Raw genomic sequence first — 24,893 nt, 5'->3', positions numbered from 1 at the left:
TCATTTTATTGATCCTACTTGGGATTATTAATTTACTTATTTTATCAACTCTGGAAAATTTTTAGCCATTGCATCTTCAACTACTCATCTTTGTTTTCCATCTTCTCTCTTTTGGGAGTTTGCTTGGCTGCATGTTAGACCTGCTCATCCTATACTCCATGTCTTGTATTTCTCTTCTATATTTTCTATCTTCTCAGCCCATTGGGCATCATTCTTAGTAATTTCCCTAATTCCATTTTCTACTTTAATTCTCTATTTGTGATTAATCTATTATTTGCTTCCTCTACATTGAATATTTTAATAATCATGTTTCGCTTTTGAAAGTTCTATTCTTTTTCAAATCTGCTGGTTCATTTCTAATAGTATCTTTCTGGTCTATTATTATTATTATTATTATTATTTTGAGACAGAGTTTCGCTCTTGTTGCCCAAGCTGGAGTGCAATGGTACTATCTCGACTCACTGCAACCTCTGCCTACCGGGTTCAAGTGACTCTCCTGCCTCAGCCTCCCAAGTAGCAGGGATTACAGGCACCTGCCACCACGCCCAGATAATTTTGTATTTTCAGTAGAGACAGGGTTTCTCCATGTTGGTCAGGCTGGTCTAGAACTCCTGACCTCAGGTGATCCACCCACCTCGGTCTCCCAAAGTGCTGGGATTACAGGAGGTGGGTGAGCCACCTTGCCCAGCCTCTGGTGAATTACTTTTAAAAAACATTTCTTTCATTGTTATTTTTTGTCTTGTGTCTGGAAATCTTGAAATCTAAAGTACTTAAAGGTCTAAATCTTGTTTGTTTTTTCCACTGTCTTTAACTTCTCTTTTCTGGTATGTTCATGGTCTTAGACGATGAGCTCCATTTGCTTCATCCTAATCTGTGCTAATCCTGAGGGCCTACTTTAGGGATACTCTCCTCCAAAGAGGATTTACAATTGCTTCTGCCTGAGCTGGGAGCATTGCCATCCATCCCCCCTCCCTAGAAGGGACCAGTACTAGCCTCCTTTCGTGTTGGAGGTGAGTGCCTGAGGTTCAGCCACCTCACCTTGTCCTGTTCCAAGGCTCGATCTCTTCATCAACTGCCAATATGGCGTTTGTCTTCCAGGCCACTCCGCCATTCATATTTGCTTACCACTCCATATTTCCACCTCTGGTTTCAGCTCATGGTTTTGCTTTAGTTTGCTGAGGTATGGGGTAGGCGGATAGTCTTTTCTGATTTCCCTGACATCTTGCAGATTCACACTGCATTGAAAAGTATTTTTTTCCAGGACCTCATTGTTACTGAGTGGGTTGGCCTTATGAAGATGTAGTCTGCCATAAACCTGGAGGGAGAAGACCTCATTCAGTTGAAAGAATCCTGTTTGTGGACTCCCTATGCTTCTGTTTTTTGTCCTGATGCCTTCAGGTTTAAAATCCTGTCATCATCTTCCTTGAGAGATCTGACGGGCATAATACCTGAAGAAAGAAATGGATGAGAATCTCAAGTAAAGCTTTGTCTTCTCAGAGAACATTTCTGGATTTTCTGTTGCTAAAGGAGGCTGTGGCCTGGCTCTGTTTAATCCTGTCTGTCTCTGTCTGTTTGCTTTTATCCCCTCACATGTCGATAAAAGTCTTCACTTTTTTGGTGACAGTTCCAGTCTTTTATCTTTGAATAGCACTTTATAGATTGCAAAAGACTCACCCACACACACACACGGACTCACCTGATCTTACCTGATCTCAGCAGCCCTCTGAACAAGCATCGTTGTCCCCATTTCAGAAGAGGTGCAGAAAGATCACACTTGAGTTACTTAAGGACCTAACAAGTCTGTTCATCAGGACCTTCACACCTACCTCCTGACTCCGAGTCCACTGCTTTTCTCCACTAAACCTGCTGTCCCTTGAGAGAAAGTAAAACAATAATTCATCCATTTAATCATCTAGCCTTTATTGATCACCTGTTATATACCAGGCACTGTCCAGGTATAAGGATATCTCTGACAACAAAGTCCTTGCCCTTACTGCACTGTAGTTGGTGGCAGATCATAAATAAACAAGCAACCATATAATGTCAAAGAGTGATCATTGCCATGATGAAAATAGATAAATGGGGCTCTAGGGGAGTATGGGGCTGGGTGAATGAAATGAAGCATGGAGCCCTGGGAAGAACTGTGTGGAAAGCACCCAGGTGGAAGAAAAGCCCAAGGCGAGACAGAACTTGGCGTGTTCTGAGATGGCTGAAGGGCCCTGTAAGTACAGCGGCCCCAGCGAGGTGGAGAGTGATGGGAGGCGCAGTGGAAGAGGTGGCTGGAAACATGGTAGGGAGGATCTTAGAAAAAAGTCTGAGTAAGGAGGTCTGACCCTTGGAAGTATGCTTCCTCCTCAAACACGAAGAACCTATGTGCTGGCCAACCCTGAGTATTAACAGCTCTCTTTTACTTGTCTCTTTCACAGGCTTACAGGTTTTCCCAGCTTCCTGAGATGGTCATGGGCTCACCGCCGCCACCCGTACCTCCTCGGACTGGTCCTGTGGCTGTCGCTTCTCTCAGGCGGTAACACATTCCTTTCTTTGCTTTGTTTGGAGTATTTGGAAAAGAGTCGGTCCTGTGTACCCTGACCTAACAATAGCACCAGCAAACTTCCTTCATGCTCTGCCCATTCAGGGTGTGTCACCTGTACAGACAACCACATGCCTGTGGCGCCCCGAGCACCATGAATCAACAGATCAAGGTGCTTTTGTGCTTTTTAATCAGAAAGTTCTTGAGAACCCACAGTTGAAGAAGCCAAAGGTCAACTGCCCCATACCTGGGAAGCCCTAGACCCTGACCTTGAACATCTAAAAATGACTCCAGCTCCACGGCTGCTACCAGAAGTCGCTTGGTTATTGAGGGGTGGTGTCTGAGAAGCCAGGGAGGGGCAGGCATGTCTGAGCACGCACCCCAACTCTTGACTTCCAAGAGGGAGAGACAGGAAGCGTATGAAATCAGGTATCTGTGTTGCAATGCATATGTTAAGCATGTTCTTTGCTCTGTGAAAATATAACAAGTGCGTGTTTTTACTAGGGATGGGCATGAAAGACAAAAGCCCTGAGCACTGGGAAAGGCTAGATCTGTGCCTGGGGGTACACATGGACCACTGTCCTGGCCTTCCTACTCCAGCCTCCTCCAACACACAAATCACACCTGTCTGTGAACCATGGGTCTGGGCTTTAGTGAATGGGAAAGAAAAATAGGAGTTTCCCTCAGGAGAGACCCTGCTCTCATTGCCCATGGTTTAGATGTCACCTCTTGCCACCAGCCAAGCCTGGTGGAAATCAGCAGACCCTGACCTGCTGTGCAGCCCCAGCAAGTGGCCTCACCTCTCCAGCCCCTGTCTCTGTCTGTACATGAGCACAGTGGCCCAGGTGATCTCAAAAGTTCTGGGATTCCCCTGAAAGGGGTCTCAGGATTGCTTAGGGGGCAAAACTCAGAAATTTTCCCGGAAAGGGTTTTTTGAACAAGTAGCAGTTGCCTGGAACATCATGTGGGAAACCAGGGCTATGGGAACAAGCAGGCAGAGAGGGAGGGAGGGAGAAAGGAAGAAAGGAAGGGAGACCCCACCCTGATGAATGGTCACATCATACAGCCTCCACACTGGACCCTCCTAGGAGAATAGCAGGGGGCTTCTCAGTTACTCCGAGAGTCCTGGATTGGAGGGGCCTCATACCAGCCATTTGTGGGAGGTTTACTGAAGGCCAGCATCAATTTCTTATTTCTTCTTCCACCACCTGTCTCCTCCCAGCCACTTCCACACCATTTGCTATCTTGCCACATATCAGGGGGGCACTGCCCTTTATATAAACTCAGGATTAGACAAGGAAGGAACCTTTGAGATGAGTTTGTCTACCCCTTTTGTTGTACAGATGAGGAAACAGGCCTGGAAAGGGAAGGTAGGCTGGGCACAGTGGCTCATGCCTGTAATCCCAGCACCTTGGGAGGCTGAGGGGGGTGGATCATTTGAGGCCAGGAGTTCAAGACCAGCCTGGACAATATGGTGAAACCCCATCTCTACCAAAAATACAAAAATTAGGTGGATGTAGTGGCACACACCTGTAATCCCAGCTACTTGGGAGGCTGAGGTGGAAGAATCACTTGAACCGAGGAGGCAGAGTTTGCAGTGAGCTGAGATCGTGCTACTGCACTCTAGCCTGGGTGACAGAGTGAAACCTTGTCTCAAAATAAATAAATAAAAATAATGAAGGGGAAGGTAGTTGGAACCCAGATTTTTGCCTTCCATCCTCTCCCTTACTGTGGCTGTCATTTGCTCTGTGATAGCCACTGCTCTGCTCAGAGGGTGACCCTGTGGGGGGCCAGACCTGCTGTTTTTGCCTGTTTCCCACTGGGCTAATTTTAGGGGAGCCTGAAGTCCCTCTGCGAAACTGCCTCAGGCAAGGGGTGACGCTGGTGAGGGAGAATGGTCTGTGGCTGAAGGACCCTTTGGAGACCCAGGAGATGTCCGCGTCTGCAGAGCTCCGGCTGCCCTCTTCTTACCCGGCTGTCTGAGCACCAAGTGGAAGTTGGGATGTGTTAAATAGGCTTGATTGTCTGGTTGCCCAGGGACCAAACACAGTTCTGTCAGTCAGAATGCCCACTGCTCCCTGGAACAGCCCAGCTCCCCAGTCTTAGGCTTGGCGCTTCCTGCCAGTTAGGAACAGGAACTGTAGCTCCCAGCTGTCCTGGGTGTGAGAAGGGAGCAACCACACTCCAGACAGAGCCTTCCCATTGGCTGCTGCTGATGTCATCACCTCCTGGGTGGACTGTCCCCAGCTAATACCCAGGACTAATTGCTTTTCTTCTTTTATTTGGAAATTAAATATTCTACCACCCAGAGACACGAGAGCCACCCTTAAGAGAGAACTGACCTTGAACATCTGAAAATGATTCCAGCTCAGGCCATGACAGCTGCTACAAGTCTAGGTGTCCCTGCCCTGCTGATGCCCCTAGAAGGCCCTTTGTCTTCTGGGGATGAATCCAGTCCTGGGGGTCCCACCCTCATGAAGCTTGGAGGCAGCTGTCCACACCCAAAGGTGACAGGGCACTCTCCTCTTGCCTGGGCTGCCACGTGAGGTCTGGGACAGCGCTAACGCAATCCCTCTGCCCCATCTAGATCCACCTCAGACATCGGCAGCAAGACCAGAATGTCCGAGTCGGCGGGGCCCGAGCCCACCCAGCTGCATGACAGTGCCTCCTTCACGCAGATGTCCAGAGGCCCTGTGTCCGTGGCACAGTTGGATCAGTCGGCTTTAAATTACTCAGGTGGGCAAAATGGGAAAAGCCCAAGTATGCCTCCCACCCCTACTGCTGTGTCCTGTCCTCCCATAAGCCCCAAATCCAATCTCCTTTCCAGCCACCCCGCAGGAATCACAGCCACTGCATTTCTGGATCCCTTCATATCTTCAGGACGCCCCAGCTAAAAGAGCTACTGGTTTTTTTCTTTAAAAGATCTGAAATTGGGCAAGATACCAAGTTATGCTAAAGTCAGCATGTATCTTAACATTTTGCCAGACTTCAGTTCAAGTGTTTTTGGTTTTATCTTTAAAGCATTCCAGATATGCCCATCCACCCCCATCTCATTCCCCTTCTCCCAAAAGGTAATCCCAGGCCTCAAGTGATAGGTTTTAATCCTTTGCCACATAATATATATGTAAAACAGTATACATTAACGTTTACTGTATTTTAAATTTACATAAATGATATCCTGGCATACATTTCCTTTTGTACTTTCTCTATTTAACATTGTTTTAAAAATTTCTCCAGGTTGCTATACACATACTATATTGATCTAGTTCATTCATTTAAACTGCCATGTGGTATTTTATGATAAGCCACAGTTTGTTTTTCCCTATTGATGGACAGAATGGTAGTTTCCAGTTTTTGCTATAACAAAACAATGCTGAAATGAACATTGAGATTTGTACATGATTTAATTGGTTTCTTAGTTTATTTAAACCATACCTTTTAGGCTAAAACTGCAAGCACCCAATTGCCAACATTTACTGAAGCATTCGTGGTGTCTAGAAATTCCACCGGTGAAGTCCATTTCTTTTGGTTCTTTTTCTTGGCTCTTTAAAAATACACATTCTCTTGGGAGGAAAACACCTGGACACCACGGGGTTACTTCCTCTTGCTGGCAGGTCAGGGGTGTTGTTATGGTGGGACGAGTTGGACCATCACTTCTCTAGAAAGCCAGGTCTGAGTCCCAGCAGATGATGCCCTCGTTCTGACTGCGAGGGTGAGCGAGGCTGCGTGGCAAGGGAGGTGTGCTGCTCCTCTCATCCCTGGAGACCTTTGTCCTCTCATCCCCTAACCAGAGCCAATGCCAGAGTCCTCCTCTGCTTCCCTAGCTTCCCCAGGCCTGGGCAGATGCAGGCCTAGTGGGTGGGGTGCTGGCTGGGCCCACAACTCCCTCTTCAGGCGATGAGAAGAAGGCAAAAGTCCAGAGCACTACTGCTGGATTTGGTGAATTTAGAAAAAGGCTTTCCTTCCCCAGGTGAGTACAGACTCCATCTATGACGAAGGGACCACTGGCTGGACTTCAGCCCCACTTGGCCTCTAGGCCAGATGCCCTCGAGCAGTACACCACCTCCCCAGCTGCGACAGTGGCTCTAGAAGAGGTCCAGAAAGAAAGACCAGATTTCCTCTGCCACATCCCACCTGCCTCTGTTGCTACATCACCTGGGATCTTAGCCAGCATGGCCAGGTCCACTGCACCTTAAGTGCAACTAAATTCCCCAGCAAATGTCACAGCCCAGAGCAAGCTTCCCTCAGCTCAGACCTGCTTTCATGAGGCTTCAAATCCAGCAGCCAGCCAGGGAGCCAATGAAACTGACTTTATTTGGCTCTTGGGTGGCTGGGTCCCCCACACCAGCCTCTCTTAACCCACCTCCTCCATTTCCTCCATGCCAGGTAATACGGTGCCGGCGGTGTTCGCCATCCCAGCTGCCAACAGACCTGGCTTCACCGGCTACTTCATTCCGACGCCTCCCTCCTCCTACAGGAGCCAGGCCTGGATGTCCTATGCAGGAGAGAATGAGCTCCCGAGCCAGTGGGCAGATTCGGTGAGACCCTTGCTCTTTCCGTCATAAACCTTCACCTGCGTAACACACACCAAGGAGTAAATGGGATAAAAGGTTGAGGCTGAGGGATTTGTTATCTCAGCCTCCCTCCCAGTAACCGGATGACCAAAGTCAGCCATTTTAAAGGAGACAGACAGTGTGGTGAGAGGGGATGTCCCCTTGACAGACCAGCTTGAGACCTGCCTTCTAGTCCAGCTTCCACCTCTTTCTAGCGAGACAACCTTAGTCAAGTAAATTTTTATAATAATATCTACCATTTTCTATCTACCAGACACCTTGTCAGATGTTTTGTTTATATTATTACGTCTTTCTTACAGTCTTATCAGGTAGGTTTTTATCATTCCCATGAGTACTCCCATTTTGCAGATGAGGTCACGCAGCTAGTAAGGAAGTGCCAAGGACAGAATTTAAACCCGTACCTGTCTGACTCCAAAGCTTTTATTAAATTTGTTTCTTTTAGCACAAAATTCTGTAAAATTTTAGAAGAAATGTCAGAAAATGAAGCTAGGCTGGGTGCGGTGGCTCACGCCTATAATCTCAGCACTTTGGGAGGCAGAGGCAGGAGGGTCACCTGAGATCAGGAGTTCGAGAACAGCCTGGCCAAGATGGTGAAACCATTTCTCTACTAAAAACACAAAAATTAGCCGGATGTGGTGGCAGATGCCTGTAATCCTAGCTACTCAGGAAGCTGAAGCAGGAGAATCGCTTAAACCCAGGAGGCAGAGGTTGCAGTGAGCCAAGATCACGCCACTGCACTCCAGCCTGGGCAATAGAGTGAGACTCCGTCTCAAAAAAAAGAAAACCCAAGACCGAATTACTACATTACTACATATATTAATTTTCCAGATGGCCAAAGCTTACCCCTTTAATTTCCAAAACATTAAAAAATATATGTAGCTTGGCATAAAAATATTTCTGAAATGAATGCTATCTTCCCTCTTCTCCTTTAAACGAATATACAACGTAATTTGCCTTTTATGAATGATTCAGTATCCTTATGATGCCTCATTATACTCAAATGGCATTTGTAGGATGAGCTCTCATGGCTTGTAGAATTATTGCCCTTATATTGTCGAATATCTCCCAACTACTATAATTTTTTGAGTTACTATTATGGCTCAATATTTTTTTTTCCGACCTTGCTTCCAGCAGGGACTCCAGCAGGCCCTCGATATTACTGTCAATGTCCACACATCTAGCAATATGCTCACCCTTAAGTGTGCTTTGCATCATGTGCCATTATCTGCAAATGAGGCTTATCTGCAATCATTAGAATTGTTTGTAAACTTGGAGTAAATAAGCTCTAAGAGAGGAACTAGAGGGATTCCCTGCTGTTCAGTCTGTGAATCTGAACGTGGGACTTCATGGCATCTGTTTTTATTGTTTGGGGGCCTTTTTTGTGTTGTCATTCTCTGCTATTCCATATAGCCAATATCACTGGATATAATTTGATCATTCAGAGGTTATTGATTTTGTAATCCCACTTCATCTGAAAGTTATCTAGACTTTTCAGAAAGTAGACGATGTTTCACTTGAACTACTTAGGCAGTAAGCCTGCAGCTGCGTGGAGTATAACACTGGGCACCAACTGGAGCTGGTAGAAGTATTTTCCAAAACCTTGACCCCTGTGTTCAAGATGCTTACAGATGATCAAATGATCATAAAGCCAGGCTTATAGCTACATCTAGACACGTTTGGGTTCACAGTTGCCTTAAAGATGAAGGTAAAGGAACCAAGCAAATGGAAACGTAACCTTCCTGCCACGACGACTGGACTGGCTCTTTCTGGGCTCACCTCCCACAGTGTGAAGGAGAACCAGTGTCCTATTAGTTATTTTTAATTAAGAGGAAGATGATTGCTGCAGCCTAATTGGGTCTTTCCTGGAGCCCAATTATCACCTGCAATTAAGCAGGGAGGCGTGCGCATGAAAGGAGCAAGGTGAAAGGGGTGATTTATAGCTCATGAAAGTAAGTCCAGGAAGCTCAGAGAGGCCAGTTGTCAGCTTGAGAAGGGTCCAGGAATCATGCACACCTTCCCCATCTATGTGAGAAAGAAAAGTCCCCCGCCAGCATTTGGATTTCAGACCTTCCTGATCCCAGGAGCTAGCTTGGATAAAATCACCTGGACCTGGAATGACAAATAGGTTTTATCTTTGGTGCCAGATGGAGAAGGATTGAGAGGGGCTTCCAGGCTCAGCAGGAAACTGCTGTGATCCAGTTGGTGATGTCTGCCACGGGCACTGGCTAGGGAAGTAGTATTATGTGCCAGCCCTGAATTTTGGCGGGAAAGGCATGATGGCTCCAGCCTGCATCTAATATAAGGGATGAAGAGTTTCTCATCTCCTCATCTTCCCTGCTTCTGCCCTACTGCTGAATATTGCCCTGAGGATACTCCAGTGGGATCAAGTATCCCTTGCCTGTCCCGGCCACCAGCACCACAGAGCAGAGGGGTCTCAAGAGTTGGACGTTGACTACTCTTTCAGCCACAGCAAGTACAGTTAGCTGAATTTGAAATGCAGGGAAAGGGAAGGTGGTAGCTTCCTTCTCAGATATTTGCCCCAGCTGATCATTCTTCAGAGATTTTCAAACTATGCTTCACAGAAGCCCAGGTTCTGAGACTCCCTGCTCTTGCTCTACACAATACTGAGCACTGGTGTTCAGCAATAAGCAAGTGAGTCACTTTCCACCTTCATGGAGTTGACGGCCTGAGACAGGCAGTGGCATCACAGCTGTATCTGTTATGCTGGAGAAACTGCAAGGAAACATCTAATAGGCTAATGTCGGGCTGGGAAAGGTCTCCTGGAAGACAGGAGGTTTGAGCTGAGATCTGAAATATGCACCCCATGTCCTGGTCTTGGTTCTTTGGCGACCCCAATAACCTGTACCTTCCCGGATCATGTGCCCAAAGGACTCAGACAGCCCATCTCTGGTTTTCCTCTAAGATACAAACGAAACATATTAGTCCTTTTATATAAAGACCCACCCTTAGCACCTGTGTGCTGTTTTATCTTTCTTTGCTGGGTCTTGTGGGGAAATCACAGTCCCAAGTTGTAACTTGGGACATTTATCCCATTACTTCTTCCCTGGCTTGGGTCCTCGTTGTTTTTTTTTTTTTTTTTTACTAGATGTAACCCCAGTTTGCAGATACCTCATTGGTTCTCATCCGACCCATTGAGGAAGCCTCAGAACTTGTCTGCTCCCTACCTCTAATGGGTCCACCTCCAGGTGTCCTTTCCAAATATAGACTCCTGCTCTGCCTGACACCCACACATGGCTCCCAGCCCAGGCGTCAGCCACCCATCTCAGAAACCTGCCTTCTCAAGAGGGATCACCAGAACATCCAGCAGGGAGGAGGCGGGGCTGCTTTCCTACCACACATTCCCCCATCTAGAGTTTCTGAGTCATCACACCACTCCATTGGTATGGTCTGAATGTTTGTGTCCCACTCGATTTATTTGGTGAAATCCTAACCCGCAAGGTGATGGTATTAGGACCTGGGAGCTTTGGGAGGCAATTAGGTAATGAGGGCAAACCCCCTAATGAATGAATCCCATGATTAGTGCCCTTAGAAAAGAGGTCTGAGATCCCTGACCTCTCCTGCCACGTGAAGTGATAGGGAAAAGACAGCTGTCTCTGAACCAGGAAGCAGGACTTCACCAGATACAGAATCTGCCAGCACTTTGGTCTTGGACTTTCCAGCCTCCAGAACTGTGAGAAATAAATTTTTGTTGTTTATAAGCTCTGCAGCTTATGGTATTTTGGCATAGCAGCCAGAACAGACTAGGACTTCCTTCTCCATCCTCACTCAGGAGCCAGATGAGCTGCCGAGTCCTCCCACACATACTTCGTTCACCATAGCACCCTGTGCCTCTGTTGTCCATGAGTGCTTATTCTGTAGCATTCCAACTAACATCATGGGGTATGAAGGTCTTTTGTGGGCTACTCTGGAACAGCATCTCTGTATGTGCCACTGTTTCTGTGGGAGAATTGACTCTAAATTCAAAATTACTGACTTGTCCTTATTCCTGGAAGTTTACATATTTTAAGCATAGAACTCTGTGTCTTCCACTTTTGATGAAGAGAGAAAAATTTTTCAAGAAACCAAAATCATATCCCAGATTCAAGACACTGTAATGCAGTGATTAATTCCAGCTCTTAGAGCCAGGCTGACCTCTGCAGAGCATGTCTTGGTAGCTTGTCACTTTAGACTGTGGCACTCTACAGTTTCCTCATCTGCACAGTTAAGGATAACAACACCTACCCCCTAGGTTATTGCTTTGAGAACTAAATGAGATAATGTTTGGAAAATCCTTAGTACAGGGATCAATCAATATTAGTTATTATTATTAATAATAAACCCCTCGGTTCCTCTGGGGTCCATAAACAGTTCTGTTTGCTGGATTGTGCTTATATGAATAAGGTAACCAAGAGCTGGGCATGGTGGTACCCACCTGTAGTCCCAGCTACTCAGGAGGATAAGGCAGGAGGATCACTTGAGCCCCAGAATTTGAGACTGCAGTGAGCTATGACTGTACCACTGCACTTCCAGCCTGGATGGCAGAGTGAGACATCATCTCTAAAAATAATAATAGTAATAAAAATAAGGTATCCAGGTAGATTCAAATATAGACTCAGATGTATATATTCCTAAGGTTTCCAGCAACGTTTAAAAACACCTGTTTAGGGGCGCCAAGATGGCCAAGAGGAGGGAACACCAGAAGGCAGCTCCCACCAAATGAGACGCAGCAGGCCAGAGGACTTCACGATTCCAAGTGAGGTGCCAGGTTCATTGCGGTAGAACTGGTAGGATTCTGAAAATAGCCCAGGGAAGGCAAGCCAAGAAGCAGGGCGAGTGCAGCCCAGGGAGGGCAAACCAAGACACCTGGAAAGTGCGGCCAGCTTGGAGGGTCTCGGACTTCACCCCCTCAGTCCTCTGATTCAGATCCTGTGGTTCCCTCATCCCTCCTGCAAACCACGAGAGCCCCACCGGACTGAGGGGCACCGTGGGTTGTCAATGCAAATCTGAGCAGTGGCTCCCGCCTGGTGCCACAAGTTGGGACCGACCCGGGAGGAAGTGTGGACTAACACCAGCGGGTCGGAACAACCCCTCCCACAGAAAGAGGCAGAGTTGAAAACAGGGAAACAGGCCATAGGCCTGGCAGGACCACCCCCCCCCCCCGCCGCCCCACAAAACTCAAACGGAAGCTCGTGCACTAGAGAGCTTTCCAGCAAAAACACCAGTTTGATCCCAACCGGGAAGATCGAGCTCGGGGAAGGAAAGACGCCATTGGGAAGGCAGGGCCAATTTAACCTGCCTCAACAAACTCGAGGGGAAGACCACCCACCCAGCAGCCTGACTGCACCTGAGGCAGCCCAGCAGCGTGTCTACAGGCCAAAAAAGATATAGCTCCAACCTCAAAAAAAAGCAGGTACACTCAGAGATTCCTCCCGAAATCACCAATTCAAAGATCAAAGGGAGATAAATCAAGAAGATGGGAAAAAAACAGCGCTAAAAGGATAAATCCATCAAAGACAGAACAACTCTTCTCCCAGGGATCACAGCTCCTCACAATCGAGGGAACAAAACAAGACAGAGAAAGAGTTTGATGATTGACAGAAGCAGGCTTCAGAAGGTGGGTAATGACAAACTTCTCTGAGTTAAAAGACCATGTTGTAACCCAATGCAAAGAAACTAAGAACCTTGAAAAAAGGTTAGATGAAATGCTAGCTAGAATAACCAGCCTAGAGAAGAACATAAATGACTTGATGGAGCTGAAAAACACAGCATGAGAACTTCACGAGGCATACACAAGTTTCAACAGCCAAATTAATCAGGCAGAATAAAGGATATCAGAGACTGAAGATCAAATCAATGAAATAAAATGAGAAGTCATGATTAGAGAAAAAATAATGAAAAGAAACAAATGAAGCCTCCAAGAACTATAGGATTATGTGAAAAGACCTAATCTACACTTGATTGGCATACCTGGATGTGACAGGGAGAATGAATCCAAGCTGGAAAACACTCTTCAGGACATTATCCAAGAGAACTTTCCCAACCTAATAAGGCAGGCCTATATTCAAATCCAGGAAATACAGAGAACACCATGAAGATACTCCTCAAGAAGAGCAACTCCAAGGCACATAATCATCAGATTCACCTTGAAATGAAGGAAAAAATCCTAAGGGCAACCAGCAAGGATGAATCACCCATAAAGGAAAGACCATCAGACTCACAGCGGATCTCTCAGCAGAAACCCTACAAGCTAGAAGGGAGTGGGGGCCAATATTCAACATCCTTAAAGAAAAGAACTTTCAACCTAGAATTTCATATCCGGCCAAACTAAGCTTCATGAGTGAAGGAGAAATAAAATCCTTTATGGACAAGCAACTGCTGAGAGATTTCATCGCTACAAGACCTGCCTTACAAGAGCTACTGAGGGAAGTACTAAACATGGAAAGGAACAACCAGTACCAGCCACTGCAAAAACGTACAAAATGGTAAAGAACAATGATACAATGAAGAAACTGCATCAACTAACAGGCAAAAAAACAACCAGCCAGTAACAAAATGGCAGGATCGAATTCAAACGTAACAATATTAACGTTGAATGTAAATGGCCTAAATGCCCCAATCAAAAGACAACAGACTGGCAAACTGGATAAAAAGTCAAGACCTATCAGTGTGCTGTATTCAAGAGACCTATCCCATGTGCAAAGATTCACATAGAGCCAAAATAAAGAGATGGAAGAAGATTTACTAAGCAAATGGAGAGAGAGAGAGAAAAAAAAAAAGCAAGGGTAGCAATCTTAGTCTCTGTTAAAATGGACTTTAAACCAACAAAGATCAAAAGAGACAAGGGCATTATGTAATGGTAAAAGGATCAGTGCAACAAGAAGAGCTAACAATCCTAAATAAATATGCACCCAATGCAGGAGCACCCAGATATATAAAGCAAGTTCTTAATGACGGACAAAGAGACTTAGACTCCCACACAATAATAGCGGGAGACTTTTTTACACTCCACTGACAATATTGGACAGACCAAGGAGACAGAACGTCAACAAGGATATCCAGGATTTGAATGCAGATGTGGACCAAGTGGACCTAATAGACATTTACAGAACACTCCACCCCAAATCCACAGAATACACATTCTTCTCAGCACCACATCACACCTACTCTAAAATTGACCACATTATAGGAAGTAAATCACTCCTCAGCAAATGCAAAAGAATTGTAACAGTCTCTCAGACCACAGCACAATCAAATTAGAACTCAGTATTAAGAAAAACACTTAAAACACAATCACATGGAAACTGAACAACTTGCTCCTGAATGACAAATGGATAAACAATGAAATGAAGACAGAAATAATGTTCTTTGAAATCAATGAGAATGAAGACACAATGTATCAGAATCTATGGGACACATTTAAAGCAGTGTCTAGAGGGAAATTTATAGCAATAAATGCCCACATGAGAAACAAGGAAAGATCTAAAATAGAAATCCTAGCATCAAAATTGAAAGAGCTAGAGGAACAAGATCAAAAAAACTCAAAAGTAAGCAGAAGACAAGAAATAACTAAGATCAGAGTGGAAGTGAAGGAGACAGAGATACAAAAAACTCTTCAAAAAATCAATAAATCCAGGAGCTGATTTTTTGAAAAGATCAACAAAATAGACCATTAGCTAGACTAATAAAAAAGAAAAGAGAGAAGAATCAAATAGATGCAATAAACAAAAAAAGGGAGCTCACCAGTGATTCCTCGGAAATACAAACTACCATCAGAGATTACTACAAACAGCTCTTTGAACATAAACCAGTAAATCTGGAAGAAATGGATAAATTCCTGTGCACTTGCACACTCCCAAGACTAAGCCAGGAAGAAACTGAAACCCTGAATAAACCAATAACGAGGTCTGAAATTGAGGCAGAAATTGATAGCCTACCAACCAAAAAAGTCCAGGTCCAGATGGGTTCACAGCCAAATTCTACCAGACATATAAAGGAGGAGCTGGTACCATTCCTGCTGAAACTATTCTAAACAATACAAAAAGAGGGAATCCTTCCTAACCCTTTCTATGTGACCAACGTCATCCTGATACCAAAACCTGGCAGAGGCACAACTGAAAAAGAAAACTATAGGCCAATATCCATGATGAACATTGATGCAAAAATCTTCTGTAAAATACTGGCAAACTGAATCCAACAGCACATCAAGAAGTTTATCCACCACGGTCAAGCAGGCTTCATCCCGGAGATGCAAGGCTGGTTCAACATACACAAATCTATAAATGCAATCCACCACATAAATAGAACCAAAAACAAAGCCACATGATTATGTCAATAGATGCAGAGAAGGCCTTTGACAAAATTCAACAGCCCTTTGTGCTAAAAACTCTCAATAAACTAGGTATTGATGGGACATATCTCAAAATAATAAAAGCTATTTACGACAAACCCACAGCCAATATCATAATGAATGGGCAAAAACTAGAAGCATTCCCTTTAAAAACTTGCACTAGGCAAGGATGCCCTCTCTCACCACTGCTATTCAGTATAGTATTGGAAGTTCTAGCCAGAGCAATTAGGTGAGAAAAAAAAAAAGATATTCAATTAGGAAAAGAAGAAGTCAAATTGTCCTTGTTTGCAGACAACATGATCGTATATTTAGAAGACCGCATCGTTTCAGCCCAAAACCTCAAGCTAGTAAGCAACTTTGGCAAAGTCTCAGGATACAAAATCAGTGTGCAGAAATCACAAGCATTTCTATACACCAACAACAGACAGAGAGCCAAATCATGAGCAAACTCTCATTTACCAATGCTACAAAGAGAATAAAGTACCTAGGAATACAACTAACAAAGGATGTCAAAGATCTCTTCAAGGAGAACTACAAACCACTGATCAAGGAAATAAGAGAGGACACAAACAGATGGAAAAACATTCCATGCTCATGGTTACGAAGAATCAGAATTGTGAAAATGGCCATATTGCCCAAAGCAATTTATAGATTCTGTGCTATCCCTATCAAGCTACCATTGACCACCTTCACAGATCTGGAAGAAACCACTTTAAACTTCATATGGAACCAAAAGAGTGCCTTCATAGCCAAGACAGCCCTAAGCAAAAAGAACAAAGCTGGAGGCATCATGCTACCTGACTTCAAACTATACTACAAGGCTACAGTAATCAAAACAGCATGGTGCTGGTATCAAAACAGAGATATAGACCAATGGAACATAACAGAGGCCATAGAAGCAATGCCACACATCTACATCCATCTGATCTTTGACAAACCAGACAAAAACAAGTAATGGGGAAAGGATTCCCTGTTTAATAAATGGTGTTGGGAAAACTGGCTAGCCATATGCAGGAAGCTGAAACTAGACCCCTTCCTTAGATTTTATACAAAAATTAACTCAAGATGGATTAAAGATTTAAACATAAAACCTAACACCATACAAACCCTAAGAAGAAAACCTAGGCAACACCATTCAGAACATAGGCACAGGCAAGGTCTTCATGACTAAAACACCAAAAGCAATGGCAACAAAAGCCAAAATAAACAAATGGGATCTAATTAAACTTAAGAGCTTCTGCACAGCAAAAGAAACCATCATTAGAGTGAACAGGCAACCAACAGAATGGGAAAAAATTTTTGCAATCTACCCATCTGACAAAGGGCTAATATCCAGAATCCACAAAGAACTAAAGCAGATTTACAAGAAGCAAACAAACAAATCCATTCAAAAGTGGGCAAAGGACATGAACAGACACTTTACAAAAGACGACATTTATGAGGCCAACAAACATATGAAAACATGCTCATTATCATTGGTCATTAGAGAAATGCAAATCAAAACCACATTGAGATACCATCTCATACCAGTTAGAATGGCGTTCATTAAAAAATCTGGAGACAACAGATGCTGGAGAGGATGTGGAGAAATAGGAACACTTTTACACTGTTGGTGGGAGTGTAAATTAGTTCAACCATTATGGAAGACAGCGTGGCGATTCCTCAAGGACCTAGAAATAGAAATTCCATTTGACCCAGCAATCCCATTACTGAGTATGTACCCAAATGATTATAAATTGTTCTATTATAAAGACACATGCACACATATGTTCGTTGCATTGCTGTTCATGATAGCAAAGACCTGGAATCAACCCAAATACCCATCAATGATAGACTGGACAAAGAAAATGTGGCACATAAATACCATGGAATACTATGCAGCCATAAAAAACGATGAGCTTGTGGCCTTTGTAGAGACATGGATGAATCTAGAAACCATCATTCTCAGCAAACTGACACAAGAACAGAAAACCAAACACTGCATGTTTTCACTCATAAACGGGTGATGAACAATGAGAACACTTGGGCACAGGGAAGGGAACAACACTCACTGGGCTGGGGGGGAGGGACAGTAGGGGGCAGGGCAGATGGGGATAACACCAGAAGAAATGCCTGATGGAGGTGATGGAGGTGGCGGGGGGAGGGGGGAAATGTGGCATGTATGTGCTTATGCAACAATCCTGCAGGATGTGCACACGTACCCCAGAGCCCAAAGTACAATTAAAAAAAAAAAAAAAAAAAAAAAAAAAAAAAAAAAAAGCCTGTTTAATTCATCCAAACGGTATATCCAGTGAGTCCAGATTACCTATGTTCTAAACAAACTGGCTCTGAGGTTGTTTTGTTTTGTTTTGTTGAGATGGGGTTTCACTCTTGTTGCCCAGGCTAGAGTGCAATGGGGCGATCTCGGCTTACCGCAACCTCTGCCTCCCAGGTTCAAGCAATTCTCCTGCCTCAGCCTCTCGAGTAGCTAGGATTACAGGCATGCACCACCATGCCCGGTTAATTTTTGTATTTTTTAGTAGAGACAGGGTTTCTCCATGTTGGTTAGGCTGGTCTTGAACTCCCGACTTCAGGTGATCCACCCACCTCAGGCTCCCAAAGTGCTGGGATTACAGGTGTGAGTCACCGCACCTGGACTGACTCTGAGTTTTGTAGCTGTACCAGGGTATGTGGCTTCCATTCTCTTCTAAGTCCTCTTCCATGTCCTCAGTCCCCTCCTGCTTCCAGTGTCGAGTGTGTCCTGTGTCTTGAGCACCTTCCTCATACTGGGCCCTGTCCTTCTCTCCCCATGTCCTCTGCAGGTGCCCCTCCCAGGCTACATCGAGGCCTACCCCCGATCACGATACCCGCAGAGCTCGCCCTCCAGGCTTCCTCGCCAGTACAGCCAGCCAGCCAACCTGCACCCCAGCCTGGAGCAGGCCCCCGCGCCCTCCACAGCAGCCTCGCAGCAGAGCCTGGCAGAAAACGACCCCTCGGACGCTCCCCTGACCAACATCTCCACTGCGGCCCTCGTGAAGGCCATCCGGGAGGAGGTGGCCAAGCTGGCCAAAAAACAGACAGACATGTTTGAGTTCCAGGTCTAACACCTTAGCCCCCGCGGGACGCTGGACTTCCGAACTCTGAGGACACAGCCTTTGGGTTTCCCATGCCTATGGTTAGGACTTGAGGCATAGCAATGGGTGGCTCTTTCTCACCCTCCATTTCTGAAAAAGTGAACTATGGGGCTTCTAGGAACAGAAAAATCTTGAACAACTAGATTCTTGGCTCGTCCCGCTGACTGTGTGTCAAGAAGTCCCTGCTTGGGGCCTTATGTTTGATATTCTCTCATGTCAAATGTTTGAACTGTGGGCGTATTCTCCATGGAGACTTAGTCATGAGAGGCACTAGCTAATCTACAGATTCCTATCCAATGCCACATTTTAATAAATCACCAGAAGTGGGAGAACATAGCTCTTATCTTCGGTGACCTCTGCATGTTAACTCTGTTTCTGTGTTAAAGGCAATGCAAAAGTGTGGATTAAGCACCAGACTGTACTCTCATTCAGCCATGACCGTGAGCATTAAAATCGTCTCTAGTCTGTCAGGGAGACACTGACTCCAGCCAAGAAACCTGAGCCCTTTTTTTTAGGTTCATATTCAAAGTCAAATGAACTGGATGAAAGTCAGTACCAATGGCTGTGCCTATAAATAGGCCTGAGTCTATGTTTCCCTCATCAGTTAAACAAAGGCCAAGAAAGAGAGAAGATGAGAGGGAATGGTGGATTTGTGTTGACAGATTTTTTTTTAAAGGTGTTGCCATTTTGGAAATAAAAGTCCCCTACAACTGAAACAGAATCGGTGCTAAGAGCTTTTAGGATCCTACTAAAGAAATACAGTTATTTGTGGAGGGTTTTCTTTGCCCTGCTCTGAAGGTGGGCTGAGAATGGAGCTTCTCTTTTTCTTGGAATAATAGATACATCAACTTTTACAAGAAAATCTCTGTCTCTTCAACAGTGATGTCCAGTGTGCGCTGCTGAGTGATACAAAAGGAAATAGTAATTGATCCCTGTTAGAAACAGGAGTGGTAGATCCACAGTCTTCCCAGGCCGCAGCCTCTGTTTATAGAAGCTTCTGAATGTAGAAAAGCTGTTGAATTTCATGTAAATGTAAATAACCTTTTATAGTGTATGGAGTTAGCCAGTTCCCCCTAGTTAATGGACATAGGAAGACATTTGCTGAAATGGCAGGGCGGCCCCCTTGTGACCATGATGTTGCAAGTCGCCCTCCTTGGCATGGCGAGTTGGCTTCCAGAGCTCTGGGTAGAGGACAACGCCTCACAGCACTGAGGCACCAGCTGCTGCCTACCCATTAACGCAAGCAAAACAGCTACTGACTTTGTGTAGCAGGGAGATTGGGGACTGTGCTTCCCTCACCAAGTGTGAGAGCCTGTGCAGTGTTGGGGTCTTACTTGGTATCTGTTGGAGAATGAGGTCCTGTCCTGCTTTCACCCATGACCCATCTAGCTTCAGCTGTATCCATTTTCTTCTGAGCCCATCTTTCCATTGTCCTCACGAGTTTCTTTGGTCTTTACTGAAAGAAGATGGTGGAAATTTAAAAGTTGAGAGAAGACTAGAAATGGAACTGATTAGAAGGGGAGGTTCAAACTGTCAAAGCACAGACTTTTCAAAGAAGTTGTTTTTATTTTCCAATGGCAAATTGCCCTTTCTGGAATGTTCAGAGATGATGTGTCATGGAACACCCAAACAAGTCTCTTGTTCGGATGATAATAGGTAGTGTCCTTTTAGTATGCTGGTTGACCTTTCATAGTGTTAGTTTTTTGTTACTTAAAAAAGAAATCAGCTATAAATAAAATGTATTTTTGTAATTCCCGTGTGTATATATGGTATATTTCTATCAATGGCCAGTCGTTGTAGTCCAAAACCTAAATCAGTTTGCAAAACACTGTGGACAGTGCAAGATTTTATTGACAGGTTAACACAATGCCTACGTCTATCCACATAGGCATTCAATGCACTTGAATGAACAAAGAGCCAAAGAAACTCAGCCTTTTCATGCAAATGGTATGAGTCTGATAAAATCAGCTACATTGTCCTGCTTTATCAATAATAATATTTCATTAGTGCAATGATATCGACCAGTACTTTGTCTGCTTGGTAAATGCCTGGAAATACTGTATGTGAAAATGACGTTTCAAGACCTTACTGTAATTGAAATATATGTAAATTTCAGAAGACAGTGTCTGAACTGTGGATGTTTCAATGACTTTTACAGAGACCGAGTCTACAGTTTGCAGAGCTATGGCTCCAGAGGGCTAAGAGGATAGAGTCGCAAATCACTGTGGTCTTTGCAGAGCCCCAGGAAACGTTGAGTGAGTCAGCTGAGACAACTAAAAATATAGCATGCCAAATCAGATACTCTCTTAAACCACACACCATGGGTTCAAGAATAGTATTAATAGATGAGAGGAAAAGCAATCAGCCTGTTCTTGTTTTCCCACTCCTGGGGAGACAGAGCCACCCTGGTCAGATTTTCAGTGGCTGAGATGTGGTCCCTTCTCTGAAGAATCTCCTAACCCCATAGAGGTGACAGATACCTGGAGAGCTGACTCTAAGATGGTCAAAAGTGCCTCATGGAGTTGAAGATAGGGTTCCCAGAGAGCCCCGAGGAGGCAGCAATGAGCAAACGCCCTGTTCATCAGAACCCTCTAGATAGTCGCAGAAGACACAAAGGACCTCGGCTGACCTCAGAGGAGGAGGCAGAAGTACCGAGAAGTGGAGGACTGACCCAGTGATCCAGTCCCAGCCTGCTGGCTCGCCAGCCAACTTGCTTTCCATCTCACCGTGTGGCCTGCAGGCTTGCGGGCAGCACATGTCTTTAGCTGTGCCCAGAGGTTTAAAGAAAATGGTAAGGGTCATATGAAGAACTCCATAATGTTCTTGCCAAGAAAAAAGATGATTGAGTATATAGGAACTTCAGATACAGTGTGTAGAGGACGATGCATTTGTGGGATAATAAACAGTTTTCAGTGCTGGTTTTGATATGAGTTTTCTACGTTCATGAAAAAGAAATGCATTTTGCCTTTTTCCAGAGAGTACCATCAAGGAAACGGTGTCTGTGTCCTGAACTGCTGTTCAAGACTGTGGGGGTGCATTCCTGTCTCAGCACCGAGGATCCCAATAGGCAGGCAGGGAGGCCCTTGACTTTGTGTCACTGCGAGGCAGCAGAATCTATGCTCTGCATTGAGGCAGAGGACCCAGTGGTGCAGTAAAAGTCTATTGCGTGGCATGAGACCTATGACCTGAGGCTCGTGCAATGATGAGATTGAGGCTGTTACCTACAGAACAAGGAGTTTCCTCTTTCAGGGTAGATTATGTAAGAACCAATTCCCTGGTCCCGGGAGAAGTTTTATTGTGAGTTTGTTGATTTAAGAACTCAGCAGAAGGGCATGTAATGTCTGAGTAATCTTGATGGAAGAAAGGAAATAGATCTGTGATTAAAACACACACACACACACACACACACACACAGACACACACACACACACACACACACACACCCTGCTTTGGAGAGAGAAAGTAGAATGGAGGGGGTGAGAAATTTAAATACCTAACTAATAGAAACGCTTTTTCTAACAGGCAGAAATTAGAGAAATGGATCAAAAGATTTAAACATTGATTACATATAAATGAGCTTTTTTTTTCCTACATAGCACATAGGCACTCAACATTTAATGAATAATTTAACAGATATTGCCTTAAAAGTTTGAGAACAGGATTTGTAGTTAATCCTAAATTCCTCCTGTCACACAGCAGAAGAAAACTTGGATTTTATTTACAAACTACATCCAAATACTCTTAAGGAAAGAGAGTCATTTCTGACTGAAGTCTAAATGCTGGAAATTAAATTCTGCCATTCATTCCAACCTCAAAGGTATTCCAGGCAAGGAGCTTTATGAGGACCAGAAATCCATTCACATGTGGTCAAGTGCAGGCATTGAAAGAATAGAGGGAGGTTTCACAAACACAGAACATGGCTCCCCTACAGGAAATGGATGGAGCGAGCCGCCCTCACTCTTGCTCTCACGTTCTCTGTCCTCATGGACTTCATTCTGTGTTTCCCTCTGCCTATCTGCCTGGTTTTCTTGCTCCTCCTGGCCAACCAGCTTTCTCATTAGTGCATACACGTAGCTGAAAAATCCATTCCAGAGCCCACTCTGCACAACCTGTCCTTTTCAGTACCCACCGCTTTCTGACTACCATCTCTGTGACCCCTAAGGCAAATTTTTGAGGATCTGATTGGTTTAGTTCATCTGCCTATGGGTGAGCCACTCTGGGGTCAGGTGCCTGTCCAATCAGCTGTTACCAAGGAGGTAGGGTCATGTCATTAAGCATGGCCCCGTGGACTAACCCTTTCAGCAGGGACTTTTATTGGGGACTGGGACCCAGAGGAAGGAGCATGAGTGGGCAGGACCTTCAAAAAGAACATGCTACACACTGGAACTGACTAGTCCTCCTGGGATGCCATGGTGCACAGCAGCCAGCACTTGGAGAACAGTTCCCACATACTACCACAGAGAGAGAAAAGGGCATCTTCACTTGCACCTCAGGTGAGGATGCCCACACTTGAAACTCTGCTAGACTGACCAGAGCTGCCCCAGCCACTTCTCACCCTAACACCAGTTATTGATACAGCCGCTGGGTCTAAGAAGTGATTTCTGACCAAGGCCCAGTTAGCACAATGTCTTGCTCAGCAGACAATAAATTCTTGTAAATTGAATTGCATGATCTTAGCTCAGGTGCTGTTAATGTGGCTCACGGCCACATGCTTGCATGGATGAGAAAACTAATGAGCCCTGCAACAGAGTCTTTTGAAACAAAACTGGTTTCAAGTGAAACATATTATTGTGGCTTTGACCTTCTGAATATAATAACTTAGTGTCCTGAGAATTGAAAGGCCTCCTGATTTCTGAGGCGAACTGTTACAGAATCCTAGCCTGTGGTAAGTGCTAAAATGTGTTTCTGAAAAGAATTATTTAGGAAATATAATTGTGCCACAAACATATTACTTTAGAAGATATGCAGTTGCTCTGATTCTGCAGGTGTTTTAAAAAATGAGAAGTTTGTGATATGGCAGAATCTGTCTCCATTGGTCAAACCATACTTCAGTGAGAGCCATTATAAATGAAATCTAAAAATTGATCATTTTCATTCTCTGACCTTGGTCAGACTCTTGCAAATTATGGAGAGAGGCCATCAATGTATTTGACATAAATTGTGGCCTCATCTTATTTTTCCTCATTTCTTCCTTATGTTTAAACTCACCCCCCATCTCACACAGAAACTGAGTAAAGATTTGTACCAGACAGAATCAGAGGCATATGAATGGACTGGAAATTTTGAAAAAAGGTGCAAATATCCTAGACTGGTCTCTGATTCCTCCTCTGTCAAATGGGTATAAGACCCTCTGTACTTCCCATGGTGGTTTTGAGGAGCACACAGCATAATGTATCTGAAAACGGTTTGACAAGCATTTGAAGGCATTCTTACTAAATTATTAGTTTTGTAATTCAGTTTTATCCAGGAAAATATTTTAGCTCCTCCTGTCTGCTGAATTTATACTGTCACATGTTCCATGACACAATGCTTCAACAAGGAAAAATAAAGAAATTCCTAAATTTGAAATTGCCCACCAGATCTAGCCTCATCTGGAGTTGCTGTTACTGTAATTGTTGTCTATGATTTGGAGGATATGTAAGTATTTGTACATGTGCTTTAACTCTGGGTGAAAAACCCTGACCGGTGAGTCTTTAAAACCACGTTAGACACATTGGGCAAAGTACTGAGCAGAAGCTTTGAATGTAGCTGTTGTTATTTTAATGCTTTGCTTTCTGATGAACTTTGTACGTCCTTAGCCTCTGCCAGGAACAGAGTGTTCATATGCTGTTAGAATTTTTTATTGTAAAATAAAACGACAAAGGCTTTCATACCCCAAAACCTGCCTGTTTCTCATTCTACCTCTTCCAGACAATGAGACGGAATCCTTTTCATAAACCAGCCACAAAACAGTGCCTGTTGGGGGTTACTAAAGAACCGTTCCAGTCCTAGAGGACCCAATGTGATCTCATGAGCCATCCCAGCTTGGGTGATGAATTCATGGGCCAAAAAGAATGCTCCCCCCCGGCCATCCGTAGGCCTCAGAGAAGCAGTTTCAGACTACCCATGACTTAGCAGCTAAAGAAAGATGTAGTTCTGGGGTCAACAGGACACAGGGCAGAAGCCAATGTCTGTTTAGGTTCCCTTCTCAGAGTGTAAAGAAGTCTGATCCAGGTCAGTGGCTCCCAGGGAGTCCAAGAATAACAGTGGTATGGCACACCAGCTCCCAAGACCACCCATCTATCCCTCCCTGTGTGAGTCCCAGCAGTCCTGATGCCTGCCTTATGTTC

The 24,893-nt window shown here is 44.7% G+C and overlaps 1 protein-coding gene across 1 annotated transcript in view; it reads left to right on the top strand.

The window, feature by feature from the left end:
* Positions 1-24,439, top strand: part of KIAA1549L (KIAA1549 like) — a 173,540-nt gene extending 149,101 nt beyond the window's left edge. Inside the window, exons 21-24 of the mRNA XM_017530550.2 lie at positions 2,427-2,524; positions 5,118-5,266; positions 6,917-7,068; positions 18,253-24,439. Coding sequence (XP_017386039.2) covers positions 2,427-2,524; positions 5,118-5,266; positions 6,917-7,068; positions 18,253-18,534 — 681 coding nt within the window. The 3' untranslated portion in view covers positions 18,535-24,439. The remainder of the gene's footprint in view (positions 1-2,426; positions 2,525-5,117; positions 5,267-6,916; positions 7,069-18,252) is intronic.
* The last annotated feature ends 454 nt before the right edge of the window (positions 24,440-24,893 follow it).

The sequence above is a fragment of the Cebus imitator genome, unplaced genomic scaffold (assembly GCF_001604975.1).
Source record: "Cebus imitator isolate Cc_AM_T3 unplaced genomic scaffold, Cebus_imitator-1.0 Scaffold66, whole genome shotgun sequence".
Taxonomy (NCBI): domain Eukaryota; kingdom Metazoa; phylum Chordata; class Mammalia; order Primates; family Cebidae; genus Cebus; species Cebus imitator.
This window is presented reverse-complemented; position numbering and strand designations above follow the sequence as displayed.